Source organism: Poeciliopsis prolifica, unplaced genomic scaffold (assembly GCF_027474105.1).
Source record: "Poeciliopsis prolifica strain line A6 unplaced genomic scaffold, Auburn_PproV2 SCAFFOLD009, whole genome shotgun sequence".
Taxonomy (NCBI): domain Eukaryota; kingdom Metazoa; phylum Chordata; class Actinopteri; order Cyprinodontiformes; family Poeciliidae; genus Poeciliopsis; species Poeciliopsis prolifica.
Genome location: NW_026562384.1, coordinates 11,859,141 through 11,878,423, shown reverse-complemented (window position 1 = coordinate 11,878,423; position 19,283 = coordinate 11,859,141). Strand labels below are relative to the sequence as shown.

General features: G+C 42.8%; 3 protein-coding genes across 4 annotated transcripts; 2 read left to right on the top strand and 1 right to left on the bottom strand.

Moving 5' to 3' along the window:
* Nucleotides 1-4,427: 4,427 nt before the first annotated feature.
* Nucleotides 4,428-11,590, top strand: LOC129362533 (uncharacterized). Its single transcript, XM_055034092.1, has 6 exons — nt 4,428-4,831; nt 5,573-5,686; nt 6,023-7,266; nt 7,801-8,712; nt 9,191-9,295; nt 10,319-11,590. Exons 2-6 carry the CDS (start codon nt 5,584-5,586, stop codon nt 10,586-10,588), a joined length of 2,634 nt encoding a protein of 877 aa, XP_054890067.1. The 5' UTR covers nt 4,428-4,831; nt 5,573-5,583; the 3' UTR covers nt 10,589-11,590.
* Nucleotides 11,591-11,774: 184 nt separating this feature from the next.
* cryba1l1 (crystallin, beta A1, like 1) lies at nt 11,775-13,931 on the bottom strand. Its single transcript, XM_055034110.1, has 6 exons — nt 13,808-13,931; nt 13,491-13,573; nt 13,251-13,369; nt 12,727-12,868; nt 12,501-12,643; nt 11,775-12,390 (listed from the first exon to the last, which is right to left on the bottom strand). The coding sequence occupies exons 2-6, from the start codon at nt 13,563-13,565 to the stop codon at nt 12,243-12,245; spliced, it is 627 nt and encodes a 208-aa protein (XP_054890085.1). The 5' UTR covers nt 13,566-13,573; nt 13,808-13,931; the 3' UTR covers nt 11,775-12,242.
* Nucleotides 13,932-17,414: 3,483 nt separating this feature from the next.
* Nucleotides 17,415-19,152, top strand: crybb1l1 (crystallin, beta B1, like 1). 2 transcript variants are annotated; one of them, XM_055034107.1, is made up of 6 exons: nt 17,415-17,482; nt 17,588-17,685; nt 17,774-17,892; nt 17,984-18,116; nt 18,214-18,356; nt 18,444-19,152. In XM_055034107.1, exons 2-6 carry the CDS (start codon nt 17,593-17,595, stop codon nt 18,613-18,615), a joined length of 660 nt encoding a protein of 219 aa, XP_054890082.1. In that variant the 5' UTR covers nt 17,415-17,482; nt 17,588-17,592; the 3' UTR covers nt 18,616-19,152. The 2 variants fall into 2 exon arrangements, with proteins under 2 accessions (XP_054890082.1, XP_054890083.1); XM_055034108.1 differs by having other exon boundaries at nt 17,432-17,487.
* The last annotated feature ends 131 nt before the right edge of the window (nt 19,153-19,283 follow it).

The window sequence follows — 19,283 nt, the reverse complement described above, 5'->3', positions numbered from 1 at the left end:
GGATCACGAGGGGGCTTGGGAAGTGCATAGCCGACTGTAAATGGTTTTAGTATTAGTCAGGCTATAGGATTTGTTATGTGTCAGCTAGAGAGCCAGATTTAATTTAATTTTACAGGCTATGATTCCACAGAGCCAAAGATCGGATTGCTCACTGTGTCTTTTAGCAACGTAACAGAGATTGAGTGTTCGAAGTTTCCCCATGTCTGAAAACAGAAGTTTGAATTTGACCTAGTTTTTACGCTGCTTCACCCTTGTAGGAACACGTTGTCCCTTTTCAGCTGCACTTACCTCCTCTGAACATTTCACTATTAAAGTGGTAAATTATATAGTGTTTGCAGCCATACTTACTTTTTTAACCCTTTGTCTTGCTACAAACCACAAAAGATGCCCCTTATTGGGATTTTATGCGATAAATCAGCACAAATCTATAAATGTGAAGTTGAAGGAAGAGGAATATATATCTTTCAATATGTTTGTTGAAATAAATAGCAAAATTACAGGTCTGTGAGTGTTGGAGACCAGAGAGCTCAGCCGGCTGGTCAGGGTTGAAGTTGTGAGACGAACAAGGTTAGGTCATAAATATTTCAAACCTTGAGATTTCACCTGAACTGTCAAGTTTTTTGGCTTTCATAAAAAAATTTAAAAAAAACATTTAATGACAAGAAGAAAATTTAAATACAGGGTAATTATGAAAGAAAAGCTTCACTAGACCTGAGATTGGATTGAATTTCAAACTCCAAACTTCACTGGAGGTGAGAGATTGAGATTGCAGGAGGTTTCCCCTTTCAGCAGGATAATGGACTTAAACATGCAGCCAGAGCTACTATGGATTGCTTTTGAGCAAAGCGTATTATTGGGTTAGGATGACAGACACTTTAGCTAATTAACTGAGCTTAAAATGTCTTAGCCAGGATGGAGAAAAATGTTGGTTTCTACACCTGCAAATACCTTCAGCTGTGAGAGCAAGAAAAGCTCATTCCCGGATACTTAACACAAATGAATGACCAAACTTTTCACATTTTATCCGTAAAACAAACCTGAAATTCACCTCACACCAATGCTCTATGTCCATCATAAAGGCCCCAATGATGTACATTCATGTTTGTGGCTCTAAGATGACAAAATGTGAAAAAGCACTTTTACAAGACACTTTAAATGTTGCCATCCTGTTGACATGTTCTTAAGACAAATTATATTTTTAACCGCTGGGTTTAAAATACACCAAATAAGCATTTAAACAGAGCTTTGAGATGGTATAAAGTTTTTACTAGCTGTAAAATCCTCCAGCTGCACCAGCTGCACCAGCTGCACCTGTCTTAATGTAAGAACTCTTTAGTCAAAGCTGTATTATTAGAACTGTAATAAACAAGTGAGAAACATTAACATCCTCTCACTGGTGAAAGCACATTTCTGACCTGCAGGTGTGTGAACGTCTCTGTTAGCCACCTTGTGTACGTCGGTGTAAATGCATGTGTGTCTGAATGCGCGCGCGCGCGCGTGTGTGTGTGTGTATAATATTTTAACCTGTTCTCCTGGCACACACGCAGCCGTTAAAACCGAGATCACCAAAAGTAGCAGCACCCTTCCTTACACGTGTCCTGTCATTGGGTGTCAAATCTATTTATGGCTTCCCTGCTGCTCTTTGATTCCTCTCCGTCCGTCCGAAGTTCATAGTGCGCAGTTTATCCGAGAGGAGGATTCGACTGGGAGGCCTGCGGGACTGGTTTTGTGAGGGATTTTATCTTTGGATTAATCACAGCAGGAGTCCACGTCAGAGGAACCACAGCACAGGGGAGATTAAGTTTGACTTCATCCTTACTTCTTCATAATCTCGCTGACTGTTACTTTTTTTTTTTTCTTTTTTTCTGGGGGGTAATGTGAGCATCTACAGTATCCGTTTGGGTGCAAAGAAAGGACTTGTATCGCAGTACAACCCATGGATTCATCCGAGGGCCCCTCTCCGTCCTTTACAAATTCACCTGAGGAGTCTTCGGATAACACTCCGGCCCCAGACTCCTCCCGTCACACAACCCACACGGGCCACCAGAGTGGGCTCAGCAGCCTTAGCTATGGAGTCGGTGTTGCCTGGCACCACTTTAGGCCCTTCCTCCCCTTCTTCCTCATCAGCTTCATGGTCGTGGCCCTCGTCTATCTGATGCAGGCTATCATCTACGGGGGGCCCTTCAAAGACCCGCTCTTCTTTGTCAAGTTTTATGAGCGATGGCCGCGACCAACTCCTCCACAAGAGTCTCCATCCCCTACAAAGGTTTTCACTACAGTCCCCTCCCCGTCCTTTGTCCAAGTCCTCAAAGGTGTGCTCAGACTCAACGACACATCGTAAGCTGGAGAAGATGCTTCTGTCATTGTAACCAAAGAACGTTCCAAATACTGACTGGAGGGATCAGACCAAAACAGATCTTGTTGTTTGTGTAAAGTTTTATATGGTGCCACTTCTATGGAAAACATTAAATGGGAGAAGAATGGTTCGGGCCTCCATTGATGCGTCTGGGTACAGTCACCAAGAAATTACATCTGAGGTATTCGAGTGATTTCTAAGGTTAAAACAATGTCACCGAGTTGATCAAAGGTGTTGGTCTAGTAGAAATGACTTCTGGGTATGGATCTATAGGTCGATAATGGAAATGACTAATATTCTCCCAGTCAACACTTCCTGTCAGAGTTTAGCAAGAGTTTACAAGAATAAACTATTACATCATATGGGGGTGTTTTCTTCAAGTACTCAATGAGCAAGCATAATTCTTGCTAAATGTGTCTCTTTTCTGAAGGTGAGATTGTTTCATGCCAAAAGAGGTGGAAAATATGAGTTTTAGAAAAAAAAAAAAAAACATTTTTTAACCAAATATACTGCCAAGTCAGTTACTTAACTGAACCAGTCCTTTCTTTTGTTTTTCAGAGACTGTTTCCGTGAATTAACATTTTATTATCACAGTAACATCTATTAACTACTGGAAATATAACACCCTAAAATATACATTTTTTAAAATGTATGCTTGTGTTTCAGTCTGAAAGATGTTTAAGCTCATTATAAATTTGAGCTGGTTGCGGTCAGAAACATTTCAACACTTGTTGTCTTAGTACTAAATGCCTGTGTTGTGTTACCATCTCCATGGCTCAGTACGCAAACAACTTACTCATAACTGTGAGGGCTGCTGGGGCCTCACCGTCTTTTTTTATCTGCTTAGGAAACGGCTCAACGGGCCGATGAACGAGTTACGTGCCTAAGAAAACATACCTCTTAGGAAGCGAGAGTCCTGTCTTTGTCAGAGCCATCCATCAGAAGTAGACAAGCAGTGGCCTGTTTTTTTTTTTGTTTTGTTTGTTTGCTTTAACACCTGTTTTACTGCTTGTGGTCAAACATAGAGAGATTATGTGGTTTTTATATAATTACATGCCTTAGGCTTTTTCTGGTACCATCATCAATAGTTTGTTGTGACGCTGTTGTTCAAACAAACAATTTCAGATGAATGAAATCTGAATCTCATAAATCTTGTTCTCATGCTGTGTCATCCAGGCCTGGACTCAGCTTACAGTTCTGTGTTATGCTTGTAACTAATGGAGGCTCTTGGAGTCACCATTATGCCTTATGCATTTTTTTTAGGAGGGAACAGTGGAGAAAAACTGCACATGCTGCTCTTTGTTGTAATTTACAGAAAATGTTTTTTTTGTTCCTTTGAAGATGTCTTTTGTTTTTATTTTTCTGTTTGACCCAAAATCAAGTGAAAAAGTGACTTCCCACATAATTTTGTTCACTGTTTGTGTTACTCTCGAACACAGTAACTAGAAATGTGTCTTTACATCTCAGTGGAGAAACTTTTCCCTGGAGAATTGCTTTAATTCATCAACATTGAAGGGTATCTCCACATTAAACGCCTTTTTAAGGTTATGCTATAACATATCAATCAGATTTAGTATAGTTGTCATGATCTTGGGTATTTTGAGTTTAAGGTGACAAACTAATAACTGGACATTTCCTTCAACATGAAAGAGAAAGGGGAATTCACCTTTTCATCAATTTATGCAAGTCAATCAGGTCCTGAAACAGGAAAGCAGCTTTACTCCCACAGCCAGTATGAGCATCTTTTTCTCATATGTTATTTTATTTTTACTTCAGATGAAATGGGACACTTTGAAAAAAGAAATCAGTTTCATAAAGTTTCACAACTGTGACATCAGTCCAGAGAGTATTTTCCTAAAAGTTTTTGTTATCCTAAAGATGCCTACTGGGTAATATGAGACATGGGTAATTTTTACTATTACTGCTACTACAACTATTATTATTATTATTGTTGTTGTTAACCAATGAGTTAATTCTGCTGGTAAGGCGTAATTTACAATCACACTAAAATAAAAAAATATATATAAAATATGGATAAAAACACTTCCTCATTCTGAGTGAAAGTAGACACCAAATGCAATCCTATTTTAACTACTAATTAACAGAAATCTCAAAATCCAGTCAAAATTGGATTTCATCGCTTTGTTTTGATTTACAAAAGAAGACGGAAGTACGTCCAGAAACCCTCTTGGCTTTATTTTCACTCTTTGGTTGTCGAACCATTTGATTCCAGTTTTGATCATTGTGGAGAGTCACTGCCGCCATCTGGTGGCGGAGCGGCAAACTGCTGCTTCGTTGCCCATCCCGCTTTGCTGGTGACCACCAAAATGACCCGTGGCTGGCCTCTACCTCTATTAATCAGACGGAAATAAAAAAAAGAGAAGAAAGACCCAATTCACGCGTTCGTGTTATGCATATTAAATACTTTCTTTAAATTTTTGGACTTCAGAAATCATTTTAGGGTCCTTTAAAACGGTAAGTACCGACGGTGTGGGACACCTGCGCGCGTTTTAGCTAGCAAGCGTTTGTTTTCAGCAATAAAACCCAGTAGAGTTATTAGACTGTATATTATGGTGTGTTTGCAGTGGTAACCAGCAGCTGGACTGTCAGGACCGATTAAATATGCTTCTTTTGGACAGTTTGGTTTATTAGTTGGCCTGCAAAAAGTTTGTAAGGCTAAACTCAGGTGTGCTGGACCCATGCGTCCTGCCTTTGAGCCTGGAGCCCAGGGCATGCATCTGCCTAAAAGTGATGAAGTTAGCTTATATAATTAAATAATAACACAAATTGAATTCAGAGAGGAAAACTGAAGTCATATAATTATTTTAATGTGTAAATGTTTGTCTAAGAATGGTTTTAAAAAACAGCCATAAGTCTTATAAGTATAGAATAATTAGGTTTATAAACTATTTTATATTCAGTTGAGACAGACAGAAACACACTTAAGGTGAAAAATAAAGTTACCTACCTACAATTACCTTTCTGTTTTTTATATTACACAATGCAACCTTTGCAAGAATAACATTTATTACTTTTATTGACTTTTTAAAAAAAGTGCTGTGATAAATTTATTTTAAATAATTTTCAGGTGGGTTTTTATGAAAATGTCAAGCTTCAGACAATCGAGTCTTTCTGTTATGAATTAAAAAACACGCTTGTGTTATCTTCTGGTCTGATGCATCTTTATTCTGCGCCTTTTGACTCCTGCTTTGAAAGTGGATGGAGAAATGTGGTGCTACCAGAAACCAGGCTTCGAAGCCCTCCTTCTCGCTGAGCTGCAGAGACAACAACAGTGCAGCCAGTTTTGTGACACTTTGCTCAAAGCTGGAGGTATAAACGCACTCACACATTAGTACACATGCATTTTTGTTGATAATTTCTAAAAGGTTCCCACTGATATTTACTTGTGGATCAAATATTTGCATACAGTATGTGCATATTTATATATTACCTAGGCTTTTTATATAGGGGAGCAGAAATTCTCGTAATATGTTGTAAATGGGTCCTTATTAGTAGTTATCCAAGCTGTTTTTGGAAAATTTCTTTGCATTTTTGCTGCTTTCTTGCTCAATGTGACTGCAGAACAAGATCAAATTTAAAGAAAATTCTTTATGTTTATAATGCATATTGATTAAAGGGTGTTCATGTTAATCTTTTCACCATTAGGTGTTTCAGTCCCAGCACACAGTTGCATTCTGTCGGCCATCAGCCCTCACATCTCCTCGGCTCTGTCGTCCTCACCGGCGCCCCCTTCTGGACAGAGCCGTCTCCTGGAGTTCCAGGCACTGGGCGCCTGCACCCTGCTGCACATCATCCGACTCCTTTACTCCGGAGAGATGGCCGGGGAGGGGGAGAGCGAGAAGCAGGAGGCCATTTACGCTGCAGCCAAGCTCGGCATCAGCGGCTTGGTGGAGGTGACAAAGAGCAGAGGAAGGTTTGGTGGAGGGACAGAGCAGTACACGGAGGTGGGGGTCCAAACGGAGCCACAGAGCACAGAGGAGCATGATGGGAGGCTGGTCAGGTGGAGGAGAGAGGTGAGGGATGGGTCCACCTATCTGTGGAAAGACACGGAGGTGTCAGGTGGAGGAAAAGACATGTGGACTCAAACTGAGGAACAGCTTGTCGACTCATATCCTCCTGTCCCCTCAGTGGTCCCCTATGAGACCATCGACATGAGCGTCTTCCAGAGTTTAAGACAGACAGATCCTCATCAGCTTGTCACGGTCATCTATCCACCCGAAGAAAACCAAACGCTGCAGTACACCTCTGCTCCACCAGGCTGTCTGCAGGAATCCACCACACCTGGAAGCACATCTGTCGCCATCATGACCCCACAGTACGCGCCTCTTCCTGCTCCTCTTCCTCATTTCTCCACCCAGACGGCTCCCTGTGTGGCTGATTCTCAGAGCTGCTGGGCCAACCCAAACCTAGAGGAGTGGGGAGGAAAGAGGTTGGAGCAGTTTGAAGGAAACATCGTGGGATTCATCAACCACTTCCTGAATCCGGAGAAGAGGAATAGTCCCCGCAGGGGACGGGCAGAGAGGAGGCCAAGGGGTGCCCAGGCAGCCAAGAGTGGACAGCAGAGGACCAGGAGACCCAGAGTGAGCGTGGGAGGGAAGAGGAGAGCCGCGTTCACTCAGATGGTGGATGTGCAGGAGATTGGGGTGGGCAAACTGCAGAAACTGTTCCTGCACAGGTGGAGGGTGAGGACGCCCAGAACAGGTCAGGGTGGGGGCGCTGTAGGTAGGAGGTTGCACCAAAAGACCAGGGAGGAGCTGGAGCCGGCCAAGAAGAAGCCAAGGGGACGTGGAAACGTTTTTGAGGAGGACCAGAGTCAGGAGGGGCAGCAAGGCAGAGGGGGAGCGAACACCCAGCGGGGCAGAAGAAAAACCACACAGCAGGTCGCCAAGGTGAGGAAAAAAAACACTCAGAATTATGGACTCTAGAAAAAAAATCCAGATTTTACCAAAATGAAATCCTCCAAAACAAAAAAAATTGATTCGTCAATCAAATTTATCGCCCAACCCTAATACTTAGATATTTTGGAGCCAGAGCGAGCAATGTTTTATCAAAGTGTCTTCACACTTCAGAGCCGTTCTGTGAATCACTTGGACTGAAAACCAACCAGAGCGCATCATTGCTTAGACATTTTTTTTATGGAGAAACATTTTGTGGAGTTGAACTGAAGCTAATCTCCAGTTAGAAAATCTCTTTCTTAAGTTAGTAAGTAAACTTTACTTATATAGCACTTTTTACAGGTCAGAAACCACAAAATATAATATATTAAATAAAACACAGCAAACCTAATAACACACATGCCTGTTTTCACAGATTACTTTAAATTTGCCTTTTTTTTAATAACATTTTTCCTCAGGGCGTATGTGGTTTAACTGAATATTTGGTTTTCTTGCCTCATAATTGGTGTTTTCTCTCTCTGATTCAAGGCCAGTCTTCCTATTGGCACGGATCAAAACGGCAGGAACCAACCAACACCAGATTACCACTCTGATCAATCCAACAACCTCTACAGGGGGCCTAGTTTAACGTCTTCCAGTCCCTCCATTCGACCGATGCGTTCTCATGCTGCGTCATACGTTTCTGCAGCACCATCCCATCTCTACAGCCCGCAGTTTGCTCCTCCAGCTCCTCCACCTCATGAGGACCAGCCTGAGCACATCGATCGTTTGTTGGAGGAGGTCTTTCAGGATCTGGACATCTTGCCAAACAACAAAGCTCCTCTTTCACAGTGTCTTTCAACAGGCAGCGATGCTTCTGGCAACTCTGCTATCCTAAACAAACACCAGGCCCAGATTAGCAGCTCTGAGATGCCAGTGCTGCAGCAGCAATGCGAGGGGGAGCTGAATGACATTCTGGAAAACTTACTCCAATCATTTGAGCAGCATGTTGAAAGCAATAACACCAGGAAGGAGAACGAGATACGTGTTGAGAGCTCTCCAGAAACCAGACAGCCAGTCGTTGTCCAGAGGAAACACAAAACAGCCAAGATTCATGAGGAAACCCCTCATACACCGTCTCTACAGCGCATAGTCAATCACTCTCAAACACCTGGTGTACAGAGAGGTGATACCAGACTATCAGACATCCAGGACGTTTCCTCCAGAAACTCCAAATCCATCACAGCAGCAAGGAGGCCGAAGAGAAGGAGGTCAAACACGTATCTGTTCTCGTTAGAAAAAAGAAGGGTGAAGAAGCTGCCACTGCTGCGGGACTCAAAGGCCACGTCGGGTCAGCATCAGCAGGAGAAGCAGCTGCAGCAGACACCGGTGGTAAAACTGGCCAGAGACAACTTGCTGTCAGTCAGAGCGGCGCTGCAGGGAAACAACTGTGAGGAGAAGGTGAATCAACTATCTGCAACCTGCTAATGTTTTCCGAATTTTCTGTTTTTCTGAAGAGAATCAAGTAATCCAAGTAAAGCGAAAATGGCAGCTAACCGAAGATGAAAAAAAAAAAAGTAGCTGGAATACCATTTACTTTTATTTAAATAATTCACCTCAAACAGTAAAACTTGCATAGATGTATTACACAGTGATAGATTTCAGATTCAATTCTGTTTATTCTGAGGATTACCATTTAAAGCTTACTTAAACCCAAAGCTCAATTTCTCCAAAAACTTAGAGTTTTACATAAGAGTAAGAGACTCCTATGAAAAGTGTGAAAGGTGACGTAATGTGTATTTGGCAGCAGTAAACAGGTCCCTGTATCAACTGTTACAACGGTGTTCAAAATGTAAGATGAATATTTCGCCACGCTTTTAGGAATTAAATAAGTTGGGCAAAGCTAAAATGTGACAACTCTGACTTTTATTTCCTGCAGAGTCCATCACCAGCAAAGGAAAAGTCCCATTTTAACCATTTCAGAAGGCACTTGGTCACAAAGTTCTACCCAATCAGGAGCAGATTTAGGGATCCACAAATCCAGGTGAGCAAGAGCCTTTATGGTAAGACAAATTACCTTCTGGTATTCAGGGTTTCAAGAAGTTTGAAGCCCGGTGCTCAAGGTGCTAGGGCAGTCCTCCAGCCACCCGCCATGTTTTTGAGTTAAACATTTTTTTTTAAAGTTGACAGGAAATTTAAAATAATTTGATAATTATGCATTTTTGGAAGACTTGAAAATTAATACGTGAACATCAACTATAAAGTCTTAAAAAAGGCAATCATTAAAATAAACTAATAAATTAACAATGCTAAGCCTGGTGGGGCTCAAGTAAATCCTGGTGGCCCGCCAGGCTTGTGGTGCACATGGAAACCCTGGGGATTGTTGTAAAGAAGCACCACTGATTTGCAGTTAAGTCTGTTGACTTGCAGGTTTATTAATTTAGGGACAATTTTGTTTTGAGGGCTTTCAGTATACTCCTCACTATTTCCCTCCTTCCCTCCCTGAAGGCTTTTCTTCTTGTCCCTTTGGGTCACTGGTGATCCAAGCTTTGTGGTACGGATGTTGTTGTCCACACAGAAGGTTATATAGTTAGTCACACACTGAATCATGGCATTGATGTCCTCTGTCTGCACAGAGCAGTCCAATCTATCCTCAAAACAACGTGCACGCCTTCTTCAGCTTCCTGTGATCACTTTCTCACAGCTCTCTTCTTTACAGGTTGCCTTTGAACAAGGGGATTATATTCCACCTAGAGAAATATTAAGACTGATCTAAATTTCTTGTTTTTGAAACATGAATCCTTATCAGTGTAGCAGAAAGTGACAGTTAAAATGATTGGATTATTAAATACATTGGGTGTTGGTGTCTGTAGCTTAACAACCGAATCTGAACTAACTGATGACTTCACATACATTGTCAACAACAGCTGAGGGTGAAATTTAAGAAAAGTGCTGTTGAGGTTTCATTTCGGGACTGCAGAGTCGAGACTTCACAGTAACATGACACCATCTGTTGACAAGCACTGCCAAACAACCAGAAAGTTAACTTTGTGTCATTGTTTTTCAGGACTTTTTGCCTTTTCTGGAGGAGAATCCTGTACAGAAAACAAGACCACCAAATCGAAGGTGTGGCAGGTCAAAGAAAAACGGAAATCTTCTTGGTTCGTCTCATGTTGAGAGTACAACAACGTCAGAGAACAACCCTGAGACGGAAACATGTGCAACGGTCATTGAGGAGGATGATATAGATGTGATTGGAGGTATGGGGCCAGCCCCTGAACCTGTCATCATAACCTGGACAGACTCCTCAGAGGAAGAAATTGATGTTGGGATCTGATTCAAAGAAGTTAGTTATTTTCATTGGTTTACAGGTTTTCACAGCTAATTTGTGGCTGTTCACTTTGTTTTAGCTGTTAGCAAACCGTTTGGAGGGTTTTAAAGCCAAAGGGTAAGAGGTATTTTATCTTAGTTGTAAATATGTTCAGCAATCTGATTCAGATGTGTAAGATCAGGAATATTTTTAAAAGTTACAAAGCAATGTTTGAAGAATGGAGTCTTCTGGTTTACAGCAACTTCATGTTGTAGCATGGCCTAGTCAAAGTCCAGGCTTACAGCCAGCTAAGTATCTGTAGCAACACTTGAAAATTGCTCTCCACAGATGTGCTCATTCTGATGAGACTGAAATTGATCTGTTTCATAAAGTGAAATTAGGAAAATGTTAAATGTTTCACAAAGTTCTGACTCAGGAAAGTACATTTTTTCTTTATATGGGAATCTAGAAAAGTAATAGAAACTGACTTCTCTGTGAGATGCATCTGAATAAGTTTCCAAATTTCCCAATGGATGTGTATTGAATTGGGAGCTGGCGCCCCCTTGTGTTGACAGGTGCTGTGTGCTTGCAGCTGAGAATAGGTCAATAAGTGTTTGTCGCACCCTTCCCATGCGGGATGAGGCGTAAATAATTCTGTTGCATCTTCATTTCAGTTAGTTTCTGAGCGCCATGTTTGGCAGCGCCAGCTGGGGTTGTAACGTTTCCATAAACTGGAACTGTTTCTGTCGCTGTAGTGGGGGAGTGACGGGACGAGCGGCTCAATGTTACGCAAGAACCGCTGCTGTTGTGGGGTGACTGTACGCACAAAAAACACTTTTTAAATTTTAGTTTCTAAAAACTAATAATTTTCCCTTCAAATCTTTTAAATGTCATGTCACATAAGCTGAAATCCTAACAAATAGATTGATGTTTGTTTGATAATATGTTGGGAAATTGATGATTAAATGCTTCTGTATGCACCTGAAATGTTAAAACTTTTGGTTACATCTTCTAAAGTTAGCTTTTTTTGGCCCGTTTAGTTTAACCTTTTCATCCGATAGATTCTAAGTTTGCATTCAGTTTTTCCTTTATTTTGCATCGTTTTCATTGATTTGTCCACATTAAAGCCATCTGAAATAATTTACCCTTTGTTTAAATAATTGCCATGTCATTTGAGCCTTATGGAAGAGGGAAGGAATAAAACAACAACACGTGAAGTAAAATGAGTTTATTAGTAATCAGCCTGTGGCTCGGTTTCCTTCACACAAACAACACATCTGAGCTGCAGCTCTGCTTCACTCAGCAGAGGGGATTATTCCCTGGGCCTCCAGGTTTCACACCTGTCTGATCGATTTCCTGTCCTCTCCGCTGAGCTCGGGTTAGAATACAGCTCAGGTGTGAGCCTGATGCGTGGAGGAGCCTTTAAACCAAATAAAAAGACACTGAGCGTCATTAATGTCAGCATGTGTGTGAAGTGTGTAGTTCCCTGTGCTTTAACAGTGCGATATTGTCTCTTATCACACTCTTGGCAGCGGCTCTGGGTCGTTGTGCGGTGTTGTCAGGTTGGGGCGGCTCAAGTCAAGAGGAAGAAGAGGAATGAGGGGATGGAAAGAGGGAGAAGAGGGGGTTTGGGGTATGGGGGAGAGGAGCTGCTTGGCCTCAATCTCAGCCCATTCTCCTCTCAGTGCTGAATGCGTCTAATGGACTGGATCTGAGGGGTCTGGCAGTGAGAGCCCCAGTTCCTCCAGTGCTGGTAGTCTCCACTGTGTCTCTCACACTCCATGATGTACTGCTGACCCCTGTAGCCAGGGAACTGGTAGCACACGAAGCTGCAAGGGGACATCAACGGGACAGTACAGGATCAAAGAGGGTAACAAGAGGACAACTTTATGCTGAGACGGTCTGTAGATCGTGAGGAGCGTTTTGAGGTAGAACTTACGCGCCGCACTGCACGTGCATGGAGCCGACCTCAGGCATCATCCAGCCCATGGCCTGCAGAGAGGGGTAGTCGTCGCAGAGCTCTGCGTTGCGGCCCATGAAGTTCTCCCTCTCGAAAATGATCATGCGGCTGCTCTGGTGGGACTGGACAAGACCACAGAGACCAATCATGTCTTCACGTTCTCGGTCGGTCGGTCGGCTGGACAAGGCGAGAACGATGTACTCACAGCGCAGTAGATGGGGCGGAAAGACATAAGACGCTCCACGTGGTAGGAGATATTTCCACTGTACGCATCCCAGTGGGGGTACTCTCCCCTCTCCAGGATGAACTGCTGGCCCTGGAAGTCGTGGTGCTCGAAGCCCACCCAGCTTCACACAAAGACAGAAACAGACCAGCTTACGAGAGGGCTCTCTGTCGCCTTGTTGAAAAGCAGAAGATATTAAACTGATGTCAATTGTGATTTCTTTTCCATTACCAGCCCCTGCCGCTCTCAATGGTTTCAGTCATTAAGATCTATATTAGCTGTGGCCATAAACAGCAGTGAAGCTTCACCCAACTGACCAACTATGTTATAGATGAGCAGACTGCATCCACACACTCCATTGCAGGTTGCAATTTTGCAAATATTTAAGTTGCAATAAGAGTTGTTTTGCAATATATTGCACATAAAGACATTGTTTTGGCTAAATGTAACTTGTACAGCTTGTTACTGTCACTCCAAAACGTCGATGTAAGCCTGAAGAGACTCACGCTCCGCTCTCCACCCTGATGGAGCGGATGGTGTCCATTCCGCACTCCTGGATGTTGCAGCATTCAGAGGTGAACTCAAGGCACTTTCCTTGGAAATGCTCCTGCTCGAACACAGTCACCTGAGGAGACAGAGCAGGTTCTCTAGCCTGGTTGGCTCCACAAAAATTGATAGCTCATAAAAAAAGTTATCTCAGATTTATTTATTTTTTTCCTGTTTGTGTCCAGAGGAGCGAGAGTTACCTTGAAGAAAGGAGCCATGCCCATTCCTGAGTTGACCAAAGGCTGCATCATTGGGGACCTTGTAGTTTTGTACATCTTGACTCCTGATTGAGGACAGGGAAATAATGCAAAAAAGTAATTAGCGTCTTACTTTCAGATGATTTCTTCCTTGAATACATTATGGTGGTTTTCATTTGAGAGCCGCATATTGCTATTGATTGTTGCTAAAAAAAAAAAAAAAGTGTCAACTGGAGGACGTCTGGGCTCTGGTTGCGGTTAAAGTGCTTCTGGATTTGAGTGAGAGAAACCCTGAGCTGACAGAGCAGAGATTTCCTTACCTAGACTGGCACTTTATTGGAAGAGCTCGGGAGTGATACGCGCCTACCGCCTGCCTCGCGTAGAGCTTTCAGAGAACCTGGCGCTTCAGTTTTATACCGACGGCTCTGCGGGAGGCGCGCTCACCGGGGGCGCGCCCGCGTCTCTCCATGCGCTCCTGTTCAAACGTCCACATGGCACGGCAGAGCCGGCGAGGCGCGCACTCCCGGCGACCCTCTGTGACCGCCGCACGCTGTTGTCCTGCCGCATCGACCAGCTCAGCAGATCCCATAGTTCCCCTGAGGCTGGAGAACAAAAGGCGCTCCGGCATGTTCGGACCCCGGTCAGCAGTCCAGCGCCCTGCCCGGCACAAAGGGCGGGGGATCGGGGTGGAGAATGTCGGGGATTAAGGTGGCACACAGAACGACATCTGTGGAGGTCTGAGCAGATGTATAGAAATGTTACAGAGAAGGTGAAAGTCACATTTTCTGATTCAGATTTTATAGTCTGCAGGTGCTGCCGCTCACGCGCATTAATTGGCGAAGGTGCACGTGCGCAGGTGTCTGGTTTGGCTGTCTCGTTGTAGTTTGTCAGCACAAAGTTGGGGTCTGGATCCCACAGCTGGACGTAAAGCACAAGTCAGAAGGATTTGGTTTGGTCTCAAGTAAACAGAAGCAAATAAAAATATGTTAATATAATCGTTTTATCATAATTGTTACAAGACAAAAACAATTATTTGATATTCATCTTTTCTTATGTGTCTTTGCACATTTTTGCATCCAATTTTTTTATTTTTCTTGCTGAAGCTTTGTTGTAAAAAAGCACCAAGAGATCTACATTTCTGGGCTACATAAGAATGAATAAATGAATTGAATGAATTGTCATATAATGATTAAAATAATGATGGTGTTCTGCAGGCACAACCCATGTATGACGACCCCAATTCTCCATGCGGCTGTTGCAGGTTTGATTCCCTGCCACATGCCCTTCCCTCTCTCTCATTACCAACTTTCCTGTCAATTAACTATTAATTAAAGGCCACAAGAGCCAATAAAACCTTTTAAACATACTATAATGGTTAATAAAACAGAAAAGAATAGGAGCACAAAGTAAGTTAAAAGCATTTAAGAGATTTGAAATAGATCACATTTCTCTTATTTTCACTTTTCTTCATGGGCAACTATTTAAATTCAGGATAGAATTCAAAATCCTTCTTTTTACATACGAAGCCCTTAATAGTAGTAATAATAATGCTTCATTATGTGGATAGAAATCTAAGTGTTTCATCTCGGACTGCAGGTTCTTTGAGTTTATAAAAGGAGATGAGTGGGAGACAGATGTCTCAGCTGTCAGACTCTTCCTCTGTGTCTCCAGCTCCCAGTTTCTGTCCATGAGACGAAGCACCAAGACTAGAATTAAAACTGTCCTGTTTGTTCAAGTTTTTAATTCGAGTGACTGATGCTGTCCTGAGTTTTCACTGCAGTTATGCTTCTTTGGGCTTGGGCTGCTGGAGGAGAAACTGGACTGAATATTTCCTCGCTCTGAAACGTTCTCCTCCTCCTCATTAGAAATAACAAGTGTAACTTCTATATTGCAGCCGCAACATAGAAGCTGTCTTTGTGTTTACCTCCCAGACAAAGCAATGAGAGGAACTAATCCTGCTACCAACTCTGTTATGTACTCTCTGGCTGTTTTTCATTTTTACTACTGGCTCTGTTTTTATGTGTTTAGCTGTTTCTAAAGGAAGTGCAGCTGCTATTTACTTTTTGCTTCTTATTTAACTTAGAAATATAGAAAGCGGCTGATCTAAGTACCTTTAGATCACCTCTGCATTGGAAGTAATAGCATAAATGAGCCTAAAAAAAACTTCTAATTTGTAATTTAGAACTTCACTCTTGCTGAGTTTGACCATATTTGGGTCTCTACCCTAAGATAAGGAAGCGCTGCTATGAAAGAAATAAAAATAGCAAAGCTGAAATCCTCGTTTAAGTATAAGTAAGTAAAATGTAGTAAGTAAAACTTATGGCAGCTATCTCAGACATTAAAATCAAAGTGTTACAAAAAGACAAACAAATAAACAAGAATATAAAGTGACATAAAAGCTGTCAGTCTCGCTAAAAGCTTGTCAGAATAGCAATGTCTTCAGCTGCTGCTTGGAGGAGTCGCAGGGCTTCATGCAGCTCAGAGCTCCGGAGCTTTGAGGCCTGAAAAGCCCAATCGTCACCAGTTTTAAAATGAATCACCAACAACCTCTGACCAGGTGATTATTGAACAGTAAGGCTGTGATAAAATCTGAGAATATTCAGGGGTTTAAAGTGCCCAGAGTGTCTGGACCAACACTGTTCTGGCTTCAGTAAGGAGGCCAGAACAATGTGCTCTCCTACGTTTGTCCTTGTTAACAGTCTTTTCTTGTCACATTTTGCACAGTCTAATCTGTATTTCTAAGACATATAAAAAGACTGCAACATCAGTCCAAACAAAATGAGACAAAAGCATGAATCATCATTTCAAGCTCATTTTTTGACATCTTAATTTAGAAATATTAATTCAATGATGAAAACAGTTTTGAACCAGTTGTTTAGAATGATGACCAAAACCTAAAGAGCAGTCGAAACTCACACTCACGTTTCGTTTTTATTGGTTTGCAAAGAAGGTCGCAAAAATGTACATGCGGCTTGATGACATTGATCTGAAACGAGAGTCTCTGTTTTATCAGCATTTAATTTCAGCTGTTTGAATGCCATGTCAAATAATGTCAAATAATCAATAATGTCGGTTAACTAATAGATCTCTGAAACATTTATGTGCTGATGATTTATTTGATTATTTACACTGTCGCACAGCTAGACATTAGAAAAGCAAGAATTAAAAACTCTTAAAACATTGCCTGAAAAGCTGTGAGATCATTTTATTTGTTGTTGCGTTAAAGCAATATTCTGTAGTTCTGACTGTATTGGCAAAACATTTCTTAGTATTGGAAAGGCTGTAAAAACCTGAAGCTGTTACTCAAACAAGCACTAAAAAATATTGTCTGCTTTGGTTATTTTTCTTCTTTTGCAGAACAATAGTTTTGAATTTTCCCCACTGACATGAACCAGCTGTAGCCTCGCTGGGATGCCAAGTCTCTGTGCTGCAGGATTTAAAGCAGGGAGCTGAAAAGTTCAAGATCAAGTGGAGAAGCAGATCTACTAAACAACTGGATTAGATAACTAAAGAACACATTTTGTGGCCTAAAAAAAGTGTTTTTTCTTGCATTTTCAAACTCATCTTTGAAAAAAAATTTTTTTATACACTATCTTCACTAATTACATGCTCTCATTCCATAATAACATTGGTTATTATCCATATTTAAACTGCATTGTTCAAAGTCAGTCGCAGGCAGACCGGCTCCATTTATTGTCTGGGACATGCCGACAACAACAGGACGATAAAATAATCAAACATTACAAATATGATACTTTAAGTGACGGCAGCTTCACTACATTTGTCGTTCCGTCCCCTGCTTCTGTCCCACCTCTCTGCCCCGTCCCCCTCTGATGATGAGGGGTTTCTTTTGTCCCCTCGCTCTGACCTCAGCAGGTTTGTTTCTCTCTGCCTAATCCTCCTCCTGTGGGCGCCAGCGTATAAAAGCGAGGGGCGCTCTCCGAGCCGCACACACTCTGAGTGAGGCTCGGCGCAGGCATCGCACACATAGACAGGTAAGGTACGCTGCACACCTGGAAGTCCAGTCCTTTCTGTGTCCTCACTCAAATCCTATATCATACATTTTCTTGGGTTATTTATTTTATTTTATTTTTATTCAGCAATCATGTCCACTGGAGATAAGGCCAAGACTTCCTCCCAGACTGACGGCAAGGCCGTCCAGGGCAAGAAGTCTGAGATGGGGATGATGTCCTACAAGGTTTGCAGCCCTCAGAGAGCTTCCCTTCTGTAACATAAACTAATGATCACACAACGAGTGAGTTTCTTTGTGGTTCTGTGTCTCCCAGATGTACGTGTTCGATCAGGAGAACTTCCAGGGTCGCATGATCGAGATCGTCAATGAGTGCATGAATGTGTGTGAGATGGGCATGGACCGCGTGCGTTCCCTGCGCGTCGAGTGTGGACCGTAAGTCTCAGCCAGTGTGCAAACATCTCCGTGTTTTTTTGTTTTGCCTAAATTGTTGCATTGACGTCTCTTGACTCTGCGTTTCCCGCAGCTTCGTTGGATTTGAGCAGATGAACTTCTGCGGTGAGATGTACATCCTGGAGAAGGGCGAGTATCCCCGCTGGGACTCCTGGAGCAACTGCCAGAGGAATGACTACCTGCTGTCCTTCAGGCCTGTCAGAATGGTACAAGAAGGAAATTAAAAAAAAAAACTTCCACTGATGTTATTTTGTTTCTATGAAGATCCAAGATCTTTAATTTTCTCAATGGTTTCATTCTCAGGACCCCGAGAAGCACAAGATCTGCCTGTATGAGGTGGGAGAGTTCAAGGGCCGCAAGATGGAGATCATGGACGACGACGTTCCCAGCCTGTTCTCCTACGGCTTCACAGACAGAGTGGGCAGCATCATGGTCGGCTGTGGAACGTGAGTACTAAACTCCCAAAGAAGAGATCCGGAGAACAAACATCCCGGCTTTAATCACCCGTCTTCCCTTCCCGCTCCTCTTCCCAGCTGGGTGGGATACCAGTTCCCTGGATACCGCGGCAGCCAGTATCTGCTGGAGAAGGGCGACTACAGGCACTTCAACGAGTACGGCGCCCGCTACCCCCAGTTCCAGTCCGTGAGGCGTATCCGTGACATGCAGTGGCACCCACACGGCTGCTACACCATGGCCAGCAAGTGAGGCTCAGGGAAGGAGAGAAAGAGAAAGAGCGTTAGTGAGGGAGAGGGGCGGAGGAAGAGGGAGCGGGGGAGAGATGTCTGAGGTTTTCATCTCAGTGCCTCTTGAAGGGCTGTGATCTAACGGAGTGAAAGGAGAAGGTCTGCGTCTGTCCCCCCCCCCGATCAGAGACGAGACCTCTGTGGAACGACCAGCTGGACCAGTAAAAAGAAACCAGATCCACCCTCCATCCCTCTCTGTCTCTACTTTTCTCTTTCTCCCCTCTGGGCTGCACTTTGCTTCCCCCTTTTTCTTCCTTTTTTTTTAAACTCTCAGTTCAAATCCCCTCCACAGTCCTCTGAGACACCAGACAGGAAACTCAGTACCTCTTGCTGTTTTACACACACGATTCTCGGCTCAGGGTATGATGCACCATGGGAAATTGAGTCCCCCGGATCCCGCTCTGCCCCTGTCTCCTCTTGCCCCTATGCTTTACAAATCCTCTCTGCTGTACAGAATCTTGGCCAAGTTTTCAATAAAAAGAAAAACTTTGATTTCAAAGACTTTTGCTGTTGTTACTTATTAAAAAACAGAAGTAATAGTAACAAAAGAGAACAGACAAAAAGAGCAACATCACAGCTGAGTTATGTTGGTGTTAAAACTTTTACATACATAACCAAGCTTTGAGGTTT